Source organism: Oncorhynchus keta, chromosome 9 (assembly GCF_023373465.1).
Source record: "Oncorhynchus keta strain PuntledgeMale-10-30-2019 chromosome 9, Oket_V2, whole genome shotgun sequence".
NCBI classification, from domain to species: Eukaryota; Metazoa; Chordata; class Actinopteri; order Salmoniformes; family Salmonidae; genus Oncorhynchus; species Oncorhynchus keta.
This window is the reverse complement of record NC_068429.1, coordinates 18,801,424-18,819,268: the sequence shown is the minus strand read 5'-3', so window position 1 is coordinate 18,819,268 and position 17,845 is coordinate 18,801,424. Positions and strand designations below refer to the sequence as shown.

The 17,845-nt window shown below is 44.1% G+C and overlaps 1 protein-coding gene across 3 annotated transcripts in view; it reads left to right on the top strand.

Moving 5' to 3' along the window:
• The window catches only part of LOC118387366 (zinc finger FYVE domain-containing protein 16-like), a 37,305-nt gene extending 21,518 nt beyond the window's left edge, over window positions 1–15,787 (top strand). For 2 of the 3 annotated variants that reach the window (XM_035775650.2, XM_035775649.2), the window contains exons 5-16: window positions 4,327–4,503; window positions 4,770–4,909; window positions 5,083–5,413; window positions 5,840–5,995; window positions 6,484–6,708; window positions 8,713–8,795; window positions 9,831–9,935; window positions 11,997–12,147; window positions 12,603–12,846; window positions 12,955–13,060; window positions 13,224–13,400; window positions 13,651–15,787. In XM_035775650.2, the coding sequence (XP_035631543.1) occupies window positions 4,327–4,503; window positions 4,770–4,909; window positions 5,083–5,413; window positions 5,840–5,995; window positions 6,484–6,708; window positions 8,713–8,795; window positions 9,831–9,935; window positions 11,997–12,147; window positions 12,603–12,846; window positions 12,955–13,060; window positions 13,224–13,400; window positions 13,651–13,809 (2,054 nt within the window). In that variant the 3' untranslated portion in view covers window positions 13,810–15,787. The remainder of the gene's footprint in view (window positions 1–4,326; window positions 4,504–4,769; window positions 4,910–5,082; window positions 5,414–5,839; window positions 5,996–6,483; window positions 6,709–8,712; window positions 8,796–9,830; window positions 9,936–11,996; window positions 12,148–12,602; window positions 12,847–12,954; window positions 13,061–13,223; window positions 13,401–13,650) is intronic. The other variant, XM_052525430.1, reaches the window with a different exon arrangement.
• Window positions 15,788–17,845: the final 2,058 nt, after the last annotated feature.

Below are 17,845 nucleotides of genomic sequence, written 5' to 3'. Positions count from 1 at the left end.
TTTATCTGTTACCATCTCATTCTCTCTCATACTGGTTTATCTGTTACCATCTCATTCTCTCTCATACTGGTTTATCTGTTACCATCTCATTCTCTCTCATACTGGTTTATCTGTTACCATCTCATTCTCTCTCATACTGGTTTATCTGTTACCATCTCATTCTCTCTCATACTGGTTTATCTGTTACCATCTCATTCTCTCTCATACTGGTTTATCTGTTACCATCTCATTCTCTCCCATACTGGTTTATCTGTTACCATCTCATTCTCTCTCATACTGGTTTATCTGTCACCATCTCATTCTCTGTTTGTTGTTGTGGTGCGCAACGTGGAGAACTTTCTGCTTGATGTCTCAAACACACACACATACACACACACACACACACACACACACACACACACACACACACACACACACACACACACACACACACACACACACACACACACACACACACACACACACACACACACACACACACACACACACACACACACACACACACACACACACACACACACACAGACTGCTTACATACACACGCACTGAATGTATTTCAGGTCATGTCTGTGTTTATCTGAATGGGCTTGTTGAGTCTGCTCCCAGCTTGGTGAAGGACACTGACTGCTGGCGTTGTTATGCTGTGTCATTCTGTCAGTCTGAGATCAAGGTGAAACTCTTCAACTGTCTGAAACTCTTCAGTGTTTGTGTATGTGTTCCAGTGTATGTGTGTGTCCCTGTGTGTGTTTGTGTGTTCTACAGGTAGCCTGACAGACTGTTAGCACGGGCCAGTCCAACCAGGTTGATAAAGATCATATGACGTTACATCACTATAATGCAGTCCAGAGCCCAGTCAGCACTTCTCTCCTCCCCCCATGAGGTCATCACTCACTTTCCTTGAATCATCTACTCTCTTTCTCTCTCTCTCTCTCTCTCTCTCTCTCTCTCTCTCTCTCTCTCTCTCTCTCTCTCTCTCTCTCTCTCTCTCTCTCTCTATATATATATATATATATCTCACCCTCTTTATCTCTCTCTCTCTCTCTCTCTATATCTCACCCTCTTTATCTCTCTCTCTCTCTCTCTCTATATCTCACCCTCTTTATCTCTATATCTCACCCTCTCTATATCTCACCCTCTCTCTCTCTATATCTCACCCTCTCTATATCTCACCCTCTCTCTATATATATCTCACCCTCTCTATATCTCACCCTCTCTCTCTATATATCTCACCCTCTCTATATCTCACCCTCTCTATATCTCACCCTCTCTCTCTCTCTATCTCACCCTCTCTCTCTCTATATCTCACCCTCTCTATATCTCACCCTCTCTCTCTCTATATCTCACCCTCTCTATATCTCACCCTCTCTCTATCTCACCCTCTCTCTCTCTATATCTCACCCTCTCTATATCTCACCCTCTCTCTCTCTATATCTCACCCTCTCTCTCTCTATATCTCACCCTCTCTATATCTCACCCTCTCTCTATATATATCTCACCCTCTCTATATCTCACCCTCTCTCTCTATATATCTCACCCTCTCTATATCTCACCCTCTCTCTATCTCACCCTCTCTCTCTATATATCTCACCCTCTCTATATCTCACCCTCTCTCTCTCTATATCTCACCCTCTCTCTCTCTATCTCACCCTCTCTATATCTCACCCTCTCTCTATATATATCTCACCCTCTCTATATCTCACCCTCTCTCTATATATATCTCACCCTCTCTATATCTCACCCTCTCTCTCTATATCTCACCCTCTCTCTATATATATCTCACCCTCTCTATATCTCACCCTCTCTCTCTCTCTATCTCACCCTCTCTATATCTCACCCTCTCTCTATATATATCTCACACTCTCTATATCTCACCCTCTCTCTCTCTATATCTCACCCTCTCTATATCTCACCCTCTCTCTATATATATCTCACCCTCTCTATATCTCACCCTCTCTCTCTATATATCTCACCCTCTCTATATCTCACCCTCTCTATATCTCACCCTCTCTCTATATATATCTCACCCTCTCTCTATATTTCTCACCCTCTCTCTCTATATCTCACCCTCTTTATGTCTATATCTCACCCTCTCAAAATCTCACCCTCTCTCTCTCTATATCTCACCCTCTCTATATCTCACCCTCTCTCTATATATATCTCACCCTCTCTATATCTCACCCTCTCTCTCTCTATATCTCACCCTCTCTCTCTCTCTCTATCTCACCCTCTCTATATCTCACCCTCTCTCTCTCTCTATCTCACCCTCTCTCTCTCTATATCTCACCCTCTCTCTCTCTCTATCTCACCCTCTCTCTCTCTCTATCTCACCCTCTCTATATCTCACCCTCTCTCTCTCTATATCTCACCCTCTCTCTATCTCACCCTCTCTCTCTCTCTATATCTCACCCTCTCTATATCTCACCCTCTCTCTCTCTATATCTCACCCTCTCTCTCTATATATCTCACCCTCTCTATATCTCACCCTCTCTCTATATATATCTCACCCTCTCTATATCTCACCCTCTCTCTATATATATCTCACCCTCTCTATATCTCACCCTCTCTCTCTCTATATCTCACCCTCTCTCTATATATATCTCACCCTCTCTATATCTCACCCTCTCTCTCTCTCTATCTCACCCTCTCTATATCTCACCCTCTCTCTATATATATCTCACACTCTCTATATCTCACCCTCTCTCTATATATATCTCACCCTCTCTATATCTCACCCTCTCTCTCTCGATATCTCACCCTCTCTATCTCACCCTCTCTCTATATATATATCACCCTCTCTATATCTCACCCTCTCTCTCTATATATCTCACCCCCTCTATATCTCACCCTCTCTATATCTCACCCTCTCTATATCTCACCCTCTCTATATATATCTCTCTCTATATATATCTCAACCTCTCTCTCTATATCTCACCCTCTCTATATCTCACCCTCTCTCTATATATATCTCACCCTCTCTATATCTCACCCTCTCTCTTTCTATATCTCACCCTCTCTATATTTCACCCCCTCTCTGTATATACACTGCTCAAAAAATAAAGGGAACACTTAAACAACACAATGTAACTCCAAGTCAATCACACTTCTGTGAAAACAAACTGTCCACTTAGGAAGCAACACTGATTGACAATACATTTCACATGCTGTTGTGCAAATGGAATAGACAACAGGTGGAAATTATAGGCAATTACCAAGACACCCCCAATAAAGGAGTGGTTCTGCAGGTGGTGACCACAGACCACTTCTTAGTTCCTATGCTTCCTGGCTGATGTTTTGGTCACTTTTGAATGCTGGCGGTGCTTTCACTCTAGTGGTAGCATGAGACGGAGTCTACAACCCACACAAGTGGCTCAGATAGTGCAGCTCATCCAGGATGGAACATCAATGCGAGCTGTGGCAAGAAGGTTTGCTTTGTCTGTCAGCGTAGTGTCCAGAGCATGGAGGCGCTACCAGGAGACAGGCCAGTAAGAATATTTCATTCATTCAGATCTAGGAAGTGTTATTTTAGTGTTCCCTTTATATTTTTGAGCGGTGTTCACCCTCTCTCTATATATCTCACCCTCTTTCTCTATATATCTCACCCTCTTTCTCTCTATATCTCACCCTCTCTATATAGCTCACCCTCTCTCTATATATATCTCACCCTCTCTATATAGCTCACCCTCTCTCTATATATATCTCACCCTCTCTATATCTCACCTTCTCTCTATATATATATCTCACCCTCTATCTCTATACAGTGGGGCAAAAAAGTATTTAGTCAGCCACCAATTGTTGCAAGTTCTTCCACTTAAAAAGATGCGAGAGGCCTGTAATTTTCATCATAGGTACACTTCAACTATGACAGACAAAATTAGAAAATAAAATCCAGAAAATCACATTGTAGGATTTTTTATGAATTTATTTGCAAATTATGGTGGAAAATAAGTATTGCAGTTAACCATCGTTGACAGAGGAAGAACAATGATTCCAAGCACCACCATTCTTTTGAAGCTTCCAGTCTGTTATTCGAACTCTATCAGCATGACAGAGTGATCTCCAGCCTTGTCCTCGTCAACACTCACACCTGGTCCTTTTGTGGCAGGGCTGAAATGCAGTGGAAATGTTTTTTGGGGATTCAGTTAATTTTCATGGCAACGAGGGACTTTGCAATTCATTTGATCACTCTTCATAACATTCTGGTGTATATGTAAATTGCCATCATACAAACTGAGGCAGCAGACTTTGTGAAAATTAATATTTGTGTCATTCTCAAAAGTTATGGCCACGACTGTACCTACCTGTCTCTCCCCTCCCTCTCCCCTCTAGCCCAGGCGCTGGAGCGTATGAGGAGTCCGCCAGGTCCGAGCCCCAACCCCAACGTCCCGTCAGAGTACTGCAGCACCATCCCCCCCCTGCAGCAGGCCCGGGCTGCAGGCACCCTCAACTCCCCTCCGCCCACCGTCATGGTGCCTGTCTCCGTGCTCAAATACCCTGGCAGCGACGGTACGTATGCAACCCTACATGGGCCGTTGTAGTCGCTAGTTGTGTAACAGTAGTCCCAAAAGCGTAAACATCCGGGTACTCTCCATAGAATAGCTTATTCAGCTACAGTTTGGTTATGATTACATTTTTTATTTTTTTTTTTATTCTGATTTTCTATTTTCTGTTTGTTTCACATTTATATTAATTTTGACACTCTAATCTAAACAACAGTTTAAATGAAAGGGAAAGTGACAGAAGTTCCTGTCCCTGTGTGGTGCATGTGTCAGGTTGTCCTCGTGAGCAGAAGCGTGTGTGGTTTGCAGATGGCATCCTGCCCAATGGAGAGGTGGCCAACACCACCAGGCTCTCTGTGACTGGCAGGAGGGGCTCCCAGGAGTCCAGCCCTGTCACACCTGACCCACCTACGGTAAGAGGCATCATACACACACACACTGAGACACACATATGTGGCTAGACCCCACACAGAAACACACATAAAGAGCACATACACATGTAACCTGGACACAAACATACAGTTATCTCTCTTTCTGTCTGTTAATACGTCTATTCATCCATATCTTATCCGTCTGTGTCCTCCAGGCTGGCAGCAGAGTGTCCCCTGGCTCTGCAGCGGTGTCGGAGGGTGGTGTGTCGGAGGTGGTGCGCCCCCCAGTGTCAGGACCCTGGGACTACAGCCTACTGTGTGGGGTGGGGGGCTGTGTAGAGAGGAGCCCCAGTCTGCTGCCAGAGGATGAGGAGGGCTTGCCACCTCTACTCATCACCACCGGAGAGGAGGAAGGAGGAGGGGATCTATTGGTGGAGGAGCGCCCCGCCCCCTGCCAGATCCTTCTCCTATTGGAGGAGGGAGGGCCGCGACCTTTGACCTTTGTCCTCAACGCAAACCTGCTGGTCAACATCAAACTGGTCACCTGTGAGTTGAACACCCATCTCTACTCTCCTATTCTTCCTGGGGTACATCTCAATAATGTGAAGTGTCTTCCTCTTGTCTCCTTTCCTTCATCTTTACTGATCTGTAAAGACGGGACAAGTGAAACAATGTAGCCTACCCGCTCTACTCTCCTATTCTTCCTGGGGTACATCTCAATAATGTGCGATACCCGATGCCTACTGGGGGCTAGCTTTCACCTGTCCAATTCTTTCAGATCAGTTCTTATTAAAGGAAAGGTGACAAGGAGAGAGTATTGCGATGTACCCCTAGGCCCATTCTAAAAACGAATGTGTATCCTGTGTGTATCTCTGTTATTTTTATCAGATTGTGGTTATAGGTGTTTTGCAGGCAATGTGTGTCTGTATTTGTCTGTGTATCCTCACTGTGTGTATGTCTACTGTGCTGTAGACTGCTGTAGGAAGTGCTGGTGTCTGGGCTCCAGTGGTCTACAGACTGTGGGACAGAGGGAGGTGGTGTTCATCCTGGAGGTTCTGCCAGAGGAGAGGGCTCTGCCCAAAGACCTGTTCACACTCTACCTCTCCATCTACCAGGACGCACAGAGAGGTAACACACATACCAGGACACACACACACACACACACACACACACACACACACACACACACACACACACACACACACACACACACACACACACACACACACACACACACACACACACACACACACACACACACACACACACACGCACTCTGTCACGCCTCTCCATCTACCAGGACGCACAGAGAGGTAACACACATACCAGGACACACATACACACACACGCACTCTGTCACGCCTCTCCATCTACCGGGACGCACAGAGAGGTAACACACATACCAGGACACCCACACACACACACACACACACACACGCACTCTGTCACGCCTCTCCATCTACCAGGACGCACAGAGAGGTAACACACTAACCAGGACACCCACACACACACACATACACACACACACACTCTGTCACACCACTCCATCTACCAGGACACCTAGAAAGCCACACACACACACTGCCCACTATGTGTCTCTCCCTCCTCACCTCCAGGGAAGTATGTAGAGGAGCTGGGCAACGTGGCATTCACAGGTCGTTTCCTGGGGAGTAAGGAGCACGGCGGCGTGCTGTTTTACTCCCCTACCTTCCAGCCCCTGGAGGGCCTCTGTCTGCCCCCACAGCCCTTCCTCTGTGGTCTGCTCATCCAGAGGCTGGAGGTGCCCTGGGCCAAGGTGTTCCCCCTCAGACTGCTGCTACGGCTGGGAGCAGAACACAGTGGTGAGCCCCCAACAGTTACTAGCCTGTCGAAGTTCAGTGGAAATAAATACACTCAGTATACAAAACATTATGAACACCTGCTCTTTCCAACACTTAGACTGATTAGATGAATCCAGGTGAAAGCTATTGATGTCAATTGTTAAATCCACTTCAATCAGTGTAGATGAAGGGGAGTAGACAGGTGAAAGAAGGATTTTTAAGCCTTGAGACAACTGAGACATGGATTGTGTATGTGTTCCATTCAAAGACAAAAGATTGAAGTGCCTTTGAACGGGGTATGGTAGTAGGTGCCAGGCGCACTTGTTAGTATCAAGAACTGCAGCGCTGCTGGGTCTTTCACGCTCAAAAGTTTCCCGTGTGTATCAATAATGGTCCACCACCCAAAGGACATCCAGCCAACTTAACACAACTGTGGGAAGCATTGGAGTCAACAGGGGCCAGCATCCCTTTTAGAACGCTTTCAACACCTTGTAGAGTCTGTCGTGAATGCAAAAGGGGGGGTGCAATTAAATATTAGGAAGTTATACTTAATGTTTTGTACACTCAGTGTACACTATATATACAAAAGTATGTGGACGCCCCTTCAAATTAGTGTATTTTACTATTTCAGCCATACCCATTGCTGACAGGTGTATAAAATCGAGCACACAGCCATGCAATCTCCATTGACATTAGAATGGCCTTACCGAAGAGCTCAGTGAATTTGAACGTGGCACCGTCATAGGATGCCACCTTTCCAACAAGTCAGTTGGTCAAATTTCTGCCCTGCTAGAGCTTCCCCGGTCAAATGTAAGTGCTGTTATGGTGATGTGGAAATGTCTAGGAGCAACAGCGGCTCAGCCGCGAAGTTGTAGGCCACACAAGCTCATAGAACGGGACCGCCGAGTGCTGAAGCGCGTAGTGTGTAAAAATCCTCTCTCCTTGGTTGCAACACTCACTACCGAGTTCCAAACGGCCTCTGGAAGCAACGTCAGCACAAGAAGCAACGTCAGCCGAAGAACTGTTCGTCGGGAGCTTCATGAAATTTGTTTTCCGTGGCCGAGCAAGCCTAAAATCACCAAACATTGGCTGGAGTGGTGTAAAGCTCGCCGCCATTGGACTCTGGAGCAGTGGAAACGCATTCTCTGGAGTGATGAATCACGCTTCACCATCTGGCAGTCCGAAGGACGAATCTGGGTTTGGTGGATGCCAGGAGAACGCTACCTGCCCCAACGCATAGTGCCAATTGTAAAGTTTGGTGGAGGAGGAACAATGGTCTGGGGCTGTTTTTCATGGTTCGGGCCCCTTAGTTCCAGTGAAGGGGAAATCTTAATGCTACTGCTTAGAATAACATTCTAGACAATTCTGTGATTTCAACATTGTGGCAACAGTTTAGGTAAGGGCCGTTCCTGTTTCAGCATGACAATGCCCCCGTGCACAAAGCGAGGTCCATACAGAAATGGTTTGTGTGGAATCTGTGTGGAAGAACTTGACAGAGCCCTGACCTCAACACAATCAAACACATTTGGGATTAATTGGAAGACCGACTGTGAGCCAGGCCTAATCGCCCAACATCAGTGCCCGACCTAACTAATGCTCTTTTTGCTGAATGGAAGCAAGTCCCCACAGCAATATTCCAACATCTAGAAGAAAGCCTTCCCAGAAGAGTGGAGGCTGTTATAGCAGCAAAGGGGGACCAACTCCATATTAATGCCCATGATTTTGGAATGAGATGTTCGACAAGCAGGTGTCCACATTTGGTCATGTAGTGTTCATGGTAATTCGTTTTAGAAGGCTTTTCACTTTGACTGGTTTTCAAAGTCAAATCTGTTTTGATAGCTGTTTCAAACTTTTGAACTTGATATCTGCTGTAGACTGGAGGCTACTGCGATCACCACTGCTTTCACTTTACACATGTGCCCATAACTTACAATAATGACATGGTGAAATAATAATGAAATGATTATAACAAGTGTTTAGATGAATGTGGAGCCTGATTCTAATGACCTTTGTGTTATTTTGCAGTGTACCCCAGCACTCTGGTCAGCGTCCGCTTCAGAGAAACTGTGTTCAGAGAGACAGGACACACCATCATGAACCTGTTGGCTGTAAGTACTGAAAACACACACACACACACACATGGTTATACCCCAGCACTCTGGTCAGCGTCCGCTTCAGAGAAACTGTGTTCAGAGAGACAGGACACACCATCATGAACCTGTTGGCTGTAAGTACTGAAAACACACACACACACACACATGGTTATAAAGAATAGCTGGAGTCTTTTATTGTAAATCTCATGTATTTTAGAGTATTTCCTTTTCTTTTAGCAATTTGATCACTGTAAAACATTGATAATAACCATTCACATCACACTGAAGCCAGGCAGTAAATGTAGGTCTCTAGCCCTGATGTAAAGTTGAGACCCGTCTCGCTGATCGTCTGTGATGATCACTGAGCCGTATGCTGTGCAGTGTGTTTTCCCACAGGAGGCCAGCCAATATTGCTATATTGTAATTATTGCACCACTATGGCCTATTTATTGCCTTACCTCCCTTGTCCTACCTCATTAGCACACACTGTATATAGACTTTCTCTATTGTATTATTGACTGTATGTTTGTTTATTCCATGTGTAACTCTGTGTTGTTGTTTGTGTCGCACTGCTTTGCTTTACCTTGGCCAGGTTCCAGTTGTAAATGAGAACTTGTTCTCAACTAACCTAACTGGTTAAATAAAGGTGAAATAATTTTAAAAAATTAGAAACAGAGGACCGAAATGACACACAGAGCTAGATCAGGTCTCTGATGGGAGAACATACTGCAGTAGTTTGGTTCCCTGCCAGCTGTTGTCTGGCGGAAGGAGAGGGGAGCCTTTAGTGGTCTCAGGTGGTACAGCAGTTAGGTTTGCTGCCTTCAGAACACATGAACGAACCTCTCTCTCTCTCTCTCTCACTCACTCACTCACTCACTCACTCACTCACTCACTCACTCACTCACTCACTCACTCACTCACTCACTCACTCACTCACTCACTCACAGTGTGTAATTTCTGTCCAATAATGACTTTAAAGAGTAGTGTAGGCCACATACTATTAATGTCCCCAAAATAAACCGGTGACGTGTGTGTTTTGATCATTCACAGGACCTGAGGAACTACCAGTACAGTCTGCCTGCTGTGGAGGGTCTGAGGATCCACATGGAGATGGGCCACAGCTACATTGACATTCCCAAGAGCAGCTTCCCTGAGGTTAGACCAATGTGTGTGTGTGTGTGTCTCAGGGTTCCCAGGAAAACACCATTCTAAACAGCGCACATGATGCGAGCAGTTCCATAGCCTATGTGACAGAGATGAACATCTCTTTTAGAAATGTTGAGAGGGAAGATATAAAGAACAACAAGCATGGGTTGTGAATATGACAAGGGTTGTGAATATGACAAGGGTTGTGAATATGACAAGGGTTGTGAATATGAGAAGGGTTGTGAATATAACAAGGGTTGTGAATATGACACGGGTTGTGCCTTTAGATGCTGGAGAAAGTTGATTTAAAAACCAATAGAACATGATAAATACTGTTTTGAATGTCATTTGAGGAAGTACAGTGCCTTGCGAAAGTATTCGGCCCCCTTGAACTTTGCGACCTTTTGCCACATTTCAGGCTTCAAACATAAAGATATAAAACTGTATTTGTTTGTGAAGAATCAACAACAAGTGGGACACAATCATGAAGTGGAACGACATTTATTGGATATTTCAAACTTTCTTAACAAATCAAAAACTGAACAATTGGGCATGCACTGTATATATAAAATAATTCCATAATTCTTATGTTCGGAATTTGAAACAAAGAAAGTCCTTGTTTTAAACAATTATGTTGAAATCGTTTCAGAAAAGCTGACTGCCTCCACTCGGGGGGGTTTGGTAAAAGACTAAATGCATATTATGGCAAGAACAGCTCAAATAAGCAAAGAGAAATGACAGTCCATCATTGCTTTAAGACATGAAGGTCAGTCAAAATGGAAAAGGTTTCTTAAAGTGCAGTTGCAAAAACCATCAAGGGCTATGATGAAACTGGGTCTTATGAGGACCGCCACAGGAATGGAAGACCCAGAGTTACCTCTGGTGTAGAGGATACGTTCATTAGAGTTACCAGCCTCAGAAATTGATGCCCAAATAAATGCTTCACAGAGTTCATGTAACAGACACATCTCAACATCAGCTGTTCAGAGGAGACTGTGTGAATCAGGCCTTCATGGTCGAATTTCTGCAAAGAAACCACTACTAAAGGACACCAAGAAGAAGAAGAGACTTACTTGGGACAAGAAAGACAAGCAATGGACATTAGACCGGTGGAAATCTGTCCTTTGATCTTGAGTCCAAATTGGAGATTTTTGGTTCCAACTGCCGTGTCTTTGTGAGATGAGGTGTGAGTGGACAGATGTTTTCCACGTGTATTTCCCACCGCAAAGCATGGAGGAGGAGTTGTTATGGTGTGTGGGTACTTTGCTGGGGACACTGTGTGATTTATTTATAATTCAAGGCACACTTAACCAGTATGGCTTCCACAGAATTCTGCAGTGATACGCCATCCCATTTGGTTTGAGCTTGGTCACACTATCATTTGTTTTTCAACAGGGCAATGACCCAACACTGACCCAGGTTGTGTAAGGGCTATTTTACCAAGAAGGAGAGCGATGGCGGCAGATAGCCTAGTGGTTGAGTGTTGGACTAGTAACCAAAAGGTTGCAAGATTGAATCCTGAGCTTACAAAGTAAAAATCTGTCATTCTGCCCCTGAACAAGGAAGTTATTAACCCACTGTTCCTAGGCCGTCATTGAAAATAAGAATTTGTACTTAACTGACTTGCCTCGTTAAATAAAGATAAAATAAAATAAATATTTGTTTTAAATGGAGTGCTGCAATAGATGACCTGGCCTCCACAATCCCCCCGACCTCAACCAAATTGAGATGGTTTGGGATGAGTCGGACCGCAGAGTTAAAGAAAAGCAGCCAACAAGTGCTATATGTGTGGCTGCTATATGTGGGAACTTCTTCAAGACTAGTGGAAATGCATTCCAGGTGAAGCTGGTTGACAGAATGCCAAGAGTCTGCATAGCTGATATCAAGGCAAAGGGTGGCTATTTGAAGAATCTCAAATATAAAATATATTTTGAATTATTTAAAACTTTTTTGGTTACTACATGGTTCTATTTCTGTTATTTCATAGTTTTGATGTCTTCACCTATACATTGTAGAATAACAGTGTTTTTATAACTTTTGACCGGTAGTGTATATGTGCGTGTTTTCCAGATGCTGAAGGTTGTGAATGCGTCTAACGAGCATGTGATCAGTGTGGGTGCCGGGTTCAGCTCAGAGGCTGACTCCCACCTGGTCTGTTTCCAGAACAACGAGGGCACCTATCAGACCCAGGCCAACAGCCAGCCTGGCAAGACACGCACAGGTCAGTAAACAACCCAGATTGCCCACTAGAGGTCCGAATAAACTGTTTGTTTCTTTTGCTTCAGAAACCAGGGTTGTGTTCATTAGAGCAAAATCTCAAATGTTTTGCAACAGAAAATGATAAAGAATGTTTCTTATTGGACAACGACATGTAGCCCACCCCTGTTTCAGTCAGTGTTTTTTTCCTATTTGGTGGATAATGAATACGTCCCACATATGAAGCAGGTGTTTCTTTTGGAGTTGTGGTCTTGACTAGTTGAAACATTAAGTAGTCCTTGCTTGTCATTCTGTTTGTTAAAACATATTATTTGTAATTAAATGAAAGAATATACTTGATTTGTGTCTTTGTCTTTTATCAGTACCAAACCAGAATTCAAACGAAATGGGTAAATCTGCTGGGATTTTATCTATGATATTCTGTTATTCTAACCAGTGTATTATTGTGTTATTCTATAGTGACGGGGGCCAGCTTCGTGGTGTTCAACGGGGCCCTGAAGGCCTCGTCAGGCTTCATCGCCAAGTCAAGCATCGTGGAGGACGGCCTGATGGTTCAGATCCCCCCAGAGACCATGGAGGCCCTGCGTGCCGCCCTGAGGGGGCAGACTGACTTCCACATCCCCTGTGGCAAGGCTGACGGAGGGGAGCTCCGGGACAATGTCACCGTCCGCTGGATTGACTGGAGTTCCCCCGTCAACGCTGGGTAAGGGATATGATACACACCAAAACATACAGACTCATACATAATGGGGATCTTCTCCCTGGTGCATGATTGGTCAATACATGAATTTATGTGTGTATGTCCCTGTAGTGTGACCAGTGGTGTAGACAGGAAACCTCTGGAGGGGGTCCACAGTGTGAGGATGCAGCAGGACACAGAATTTGAGTCGGACGGACGCACCATCAGGTGTACTGAGGTAGGACACAAGCACATAGGTCATACATACAGACATGGAGTTCTGTTCACCTTCTGAGTCACATCTCTCTGAAACACACACTTGTAAACACACACATTCAGTCACTCAAACCTGTCTGTCTGTACCTGTCGAACGCCATCCTTCTGTCTGTCTCTCCCTCCAGGTGTTCTACTGGCTGAAGAGTCCAGACATGTCCCTGTCTGCGGTGCTGCCGTCCTGCAGTGTGTTCCACAGGGAGATGGCTGTGGCCAGCTGTAGTGCTCTGACCCCTCACCTCTCTGTCCTCTCAGCCAGCGGCATCAACTCCCTCGCCCTCAGAGTCTCTACACACACTGACATGGTAACTAATGTACTAACACACTGTAATGCTATGAAAGGGTATCACTTTGTGACAAATGTAGAGAGCTATAAAAACATTTGGTTGATTTAATATTCTAGAAACGAGACCCACTGGAGCCAAACAAAACTGTAAGGATATTAAGGATCTTAACTGAAGTGTGTGTGTGTGTGTGTGTGTGTGTGTGTGTGTGTGTGTGTGTGTGTGTGTGTGTGTGTGTGTGTGTGTGTGTGTGTGTGTGTGTGTGTGTCAGGTGGAGTACCAGGCCGGTTCAGGAGGCAGGCTCCTACCCCAGCGCTATATGAACGAGCTAGACAGCGCTCTGATCCCCGTCATCCACGGAGGTTCAGCAAGAGTGCCACAGACAGCCATGGACATGGAGTTTATCTTCTACATCACACACACTGTCTAACACACACAGTCTCGCACATGGAAACACAAAAACTGTTAAACACTGTATGTGCCATCACACACACACACACACACACACACACACACACACACACACACACACACACACACACACACACACACACACACACACACACACACACACACACACACACACACACACACAGCCTGGATGTCTTTTCTCAAAGTAAAAGGCTGGAGCTCAGAGGACCTTGGACAAACTGACAGAACCTGAGTACACAAACAGCCAATCAATCAGGCGTGGCTAATAACTAAACTGAAGACACACGCCGCCAACGGCAGGACACAGAGTCTCTCTCTGAAGGCCTTAGAATAGAGATGTAGGTCTTTGTTCCAGGATGGACAGTGGAGAAACTGGAACAGTGAAATGGCTTTAAGTCTGAGAAACATTATGAATGCTGCTTTAACCCACGAGGCCAAACACTTAGCACAAATAACAACAACAATCCCAAAAAGAATGAACTCTCCTGAAACTGACTTTTCTCATCTCTTCCTGCTCTGCCTTGATTTCTTACTGGCATCTGTCTGTCAGCCAGTCAAGGAACACCTTGTTGAATGTTTCCAACCGACACTGTCAACAAACTGCTTTCTTTTCTCTACTCTTCTTTTCATCTATTTACTGTATATTTAGAATGACCACATGGCAAAACAGTGACGAATTATATTGAAGTTACTTGATTGACAGCTGTATGCCAAGCTTGAGAAGAGCAGCATGACATGAGACACTGATGTGCTTTGTAGAAGTTTCTAGATAAACTGTTATTTGAGGATGTGAGCGCTATTTTAGAATGAGTAAATTCTAGAATGGCGTTTTGAACTTCTTCTCTCTTCATCGGAAGAGTGCAGAGTCTTGTTTAGCAGACCAGTGGTCTCTCCAGTTGTGTGTTATATGTGGGGAATTCTCGGACAACCCTCACTGTCTCGTCCAAATCTATAGAAATTATATCAAGCTTTTTTAAGCTTAAAGTACTATTTTTTTTTTGGAACCGTTACGTAAATGGAATTGATGTTCGTATTTTTGATAGGACGTTAGCGAGCTGAGTCACTTTCGCAGGTGTCGTGCAAATGAGGCCTGAGGAGCACAGAAAAAAACAATGGACAAGAGTTTCCCCTGATGAGGAACACTGTAGAGGTATTAAAAGTTCCCTTCACATTTTGTCTGTTATTAGCTGCCCTAGAAAGCCTTGAACCAGCCAGACACATTATTCAACAATATCACCGATACTGACTGATGTTATTGACATGGTCCAATCTTACTGATGAAGGTGAGTGTTAATGTAACATTGATCTATATAAATTCCTATTGATGCATATGACTGACGTTGATTGACCATATCTTCATTTCTCATTCTGTTGCGTTGCGGCGCTCTTAAAACCCTCTAGAGTCGACATAATAAGTAACATAAAAAAATCCCCATCAACATCCTTCAATTTAAACTAGAGATATCTGATATCTCATTCCACCGCATCCGCCTATGGCGGCCTTCCGCGTCTACGGTGAAAGGTGGCAGAGCTACAGCGGTGTTTGTCAGACCATGAGACATCCCAAAAATCAGTCTCACGAAAACGTCTGTAACGTCCAAACGGTTTGCCCACTATGGAAAAGGGAGACTCACAAACACCATGGTGTTCTCTGTATTGCTATATATATATATATACAGTGGGGCAAAAAAGTATTTAGTCAGCCACCAATTGTGCAAGTTCTCCCACTTAAAAAGATGAGAGGCCTGTAATTTTCATCACAGGTACACTTCAACTATGACAGACAAAATGAGAGGGAAAAAACCCCAGAAAATCACATTGTAGGATTTTTAATGAATTTATTTGCAAATTATGGTGGAAAATAAGTATTTGGTCACACCTACAAACAAGATTTCTGTCTCTCACAGACCTGTAACTTCTTTAAGAGGCTCCTCTGTCCTCCACTCGTTACCTGTATTAAATGGCACCTGTTTGAACTTGTTATCAGTATAAAAGACACCTGTCCACAACCTCAAACAGTCGCACTCCAAACTCCACTATGGCCAAGACCAAAGAGCTGTCAAAGGACACCAGAAACAAAATTGTAGACCTGCACCAGGCTGGGAAGACTGAATCTGCAATAGGTAAGCAGGAGTGGAGTGGAGCGGAGCTAGGCACTTCAGGTCCTGGATTAACCTCTACATCACCAGAGGAACAGAGGAGGAGTAGGATACGGGTATGGCTAAAGGCTGTAAGAACTGGTTTTCTAGCACATTCGGAACAGAGAGTAAAAGGAGCAGGTTTCTGGGCGCGATAGAATAGTTTTAACCTCCATCAGATGGTATTAAGGCAGCCATCTTGGATTTTGGACTTCATATTAGATTTGAGGCCAAATCTAGCCCCCTCCACCCTAACCCAACCATAACCCTACCATTAACCATTTTACATTTCAACTTCAATGGGGTAGGGACCTCCCAAGGATGTATTCAATTATAGCCGATTAGTATAGCCACAACATAGAAAAACATGTATAACTAAGTATTTTGTAAGGCAGGAACATACAGCAATGAATGAGTCGAACCCATGTTTGTATGCAGCTTTATTAACTCAATGATATACAGTGGGGCAAAAAAGTATTTAGTCAGCCACCAATTGTGCAAGTTCTCCCACTTAAAAAGCTGAGAGAGGCCTGTAATTTTCATCAAATCTTTGGAGGGAGTTTAAATTCTGTGTTGCCCAGCAACAGCCCCAAAACATCACTGCTCTAGAGGAGATCTGCATGGAGGAATGGGCCAAAATACCAGCAACAGTGTGTGAAAACCTTGTGAAGTCTTACAGGAAACGTTTGACCTCTGTCATTGCCAACAAGGGTATATAACAAAGTATTGAGATAAACTTTTGTTATTGACCAAATACTTATTTTCCACCATAATTTGCAAATAAATTAATTAAAAATCCTACAATGTGATTTTCTGGATTTTTTTCTCATTTTGTCTGTCACAGTTGAAGTGTACCTATGATAAAAATGACAGGCCTCTCTCATCTTTTTAAGTGGGAGAACTTGCACAACTGGTGGCTGACTAAATACTTTTTTGCCCCACTGTATATTAAGTTCCAGTGGAATGCTACGTTTGCCTTGCAGCATTGCGTTGCAGTGAGTTCTGTGTGGTGCGTATGTTGGATTTATCAAACCTATGCATCAGACTCTTTGAGTAGACGGCTTGACGGAAATGGTAGCAGAAGGTGAATTTTGATCTTTTGTTACACACATATCCAGATGATGCTGCATACAATTTTGCACAATTATGCTATAGGTGTGATATAGGAGCAAGGCCACTTGCTTTCATTAGAGCCGATTACAATAGCCACAAAATACAGCACTAAATGAGAGCAGATTTCACTTGAATTATTGCATCAGCTAGCAAAAAGTCAAGCTTACATTCATCATAAATATTCATAGTTGATATTTTCGCCTATTGTATCTCTTTGTTTACATGTCTATATTTCCAAGATTAAGTGTATTTCTGTTAGTGTATGTAGGGCAGACAACACTACTTGTATTTTTGAATTTTAGAAATATCAGAGCTTGTAATATTGGGTTACATGAACTCCTGTGGCCCATCCCCCCACCAGCCAGCCTTTGTTCTGCACTTTTTGACTTAAGGGGGTGTGTCACAATGTATATATATTTTTACACAACCATCCATTTCATAAATGGGAGACATTAGAGATATGGAAAAGCATGGTTGTACCTTCGGTAGGGGTATCTCAAAAACGAAAGCCCTTTTTGACGATTGACCACTAGCCTATGTATCACTGGCACAGGTGGCCGGTGGCACCTTAATTGGGGAGGACAGGCTCATAGTAATGGCTGGAATGGAATTAATAGAATGGCATCGAACACATCAAGCACGTTTTCTATGCGTTTGATACCAATCCATTAACTCCATTCCAGACATTATTATGAGCCGTCATCCTCTCAGAACCCTCCTGTGGTCACTAGAATGTTTACCTATAACCCACTGCTGGGTCTGTCCGTGATAATCAACTGCCTG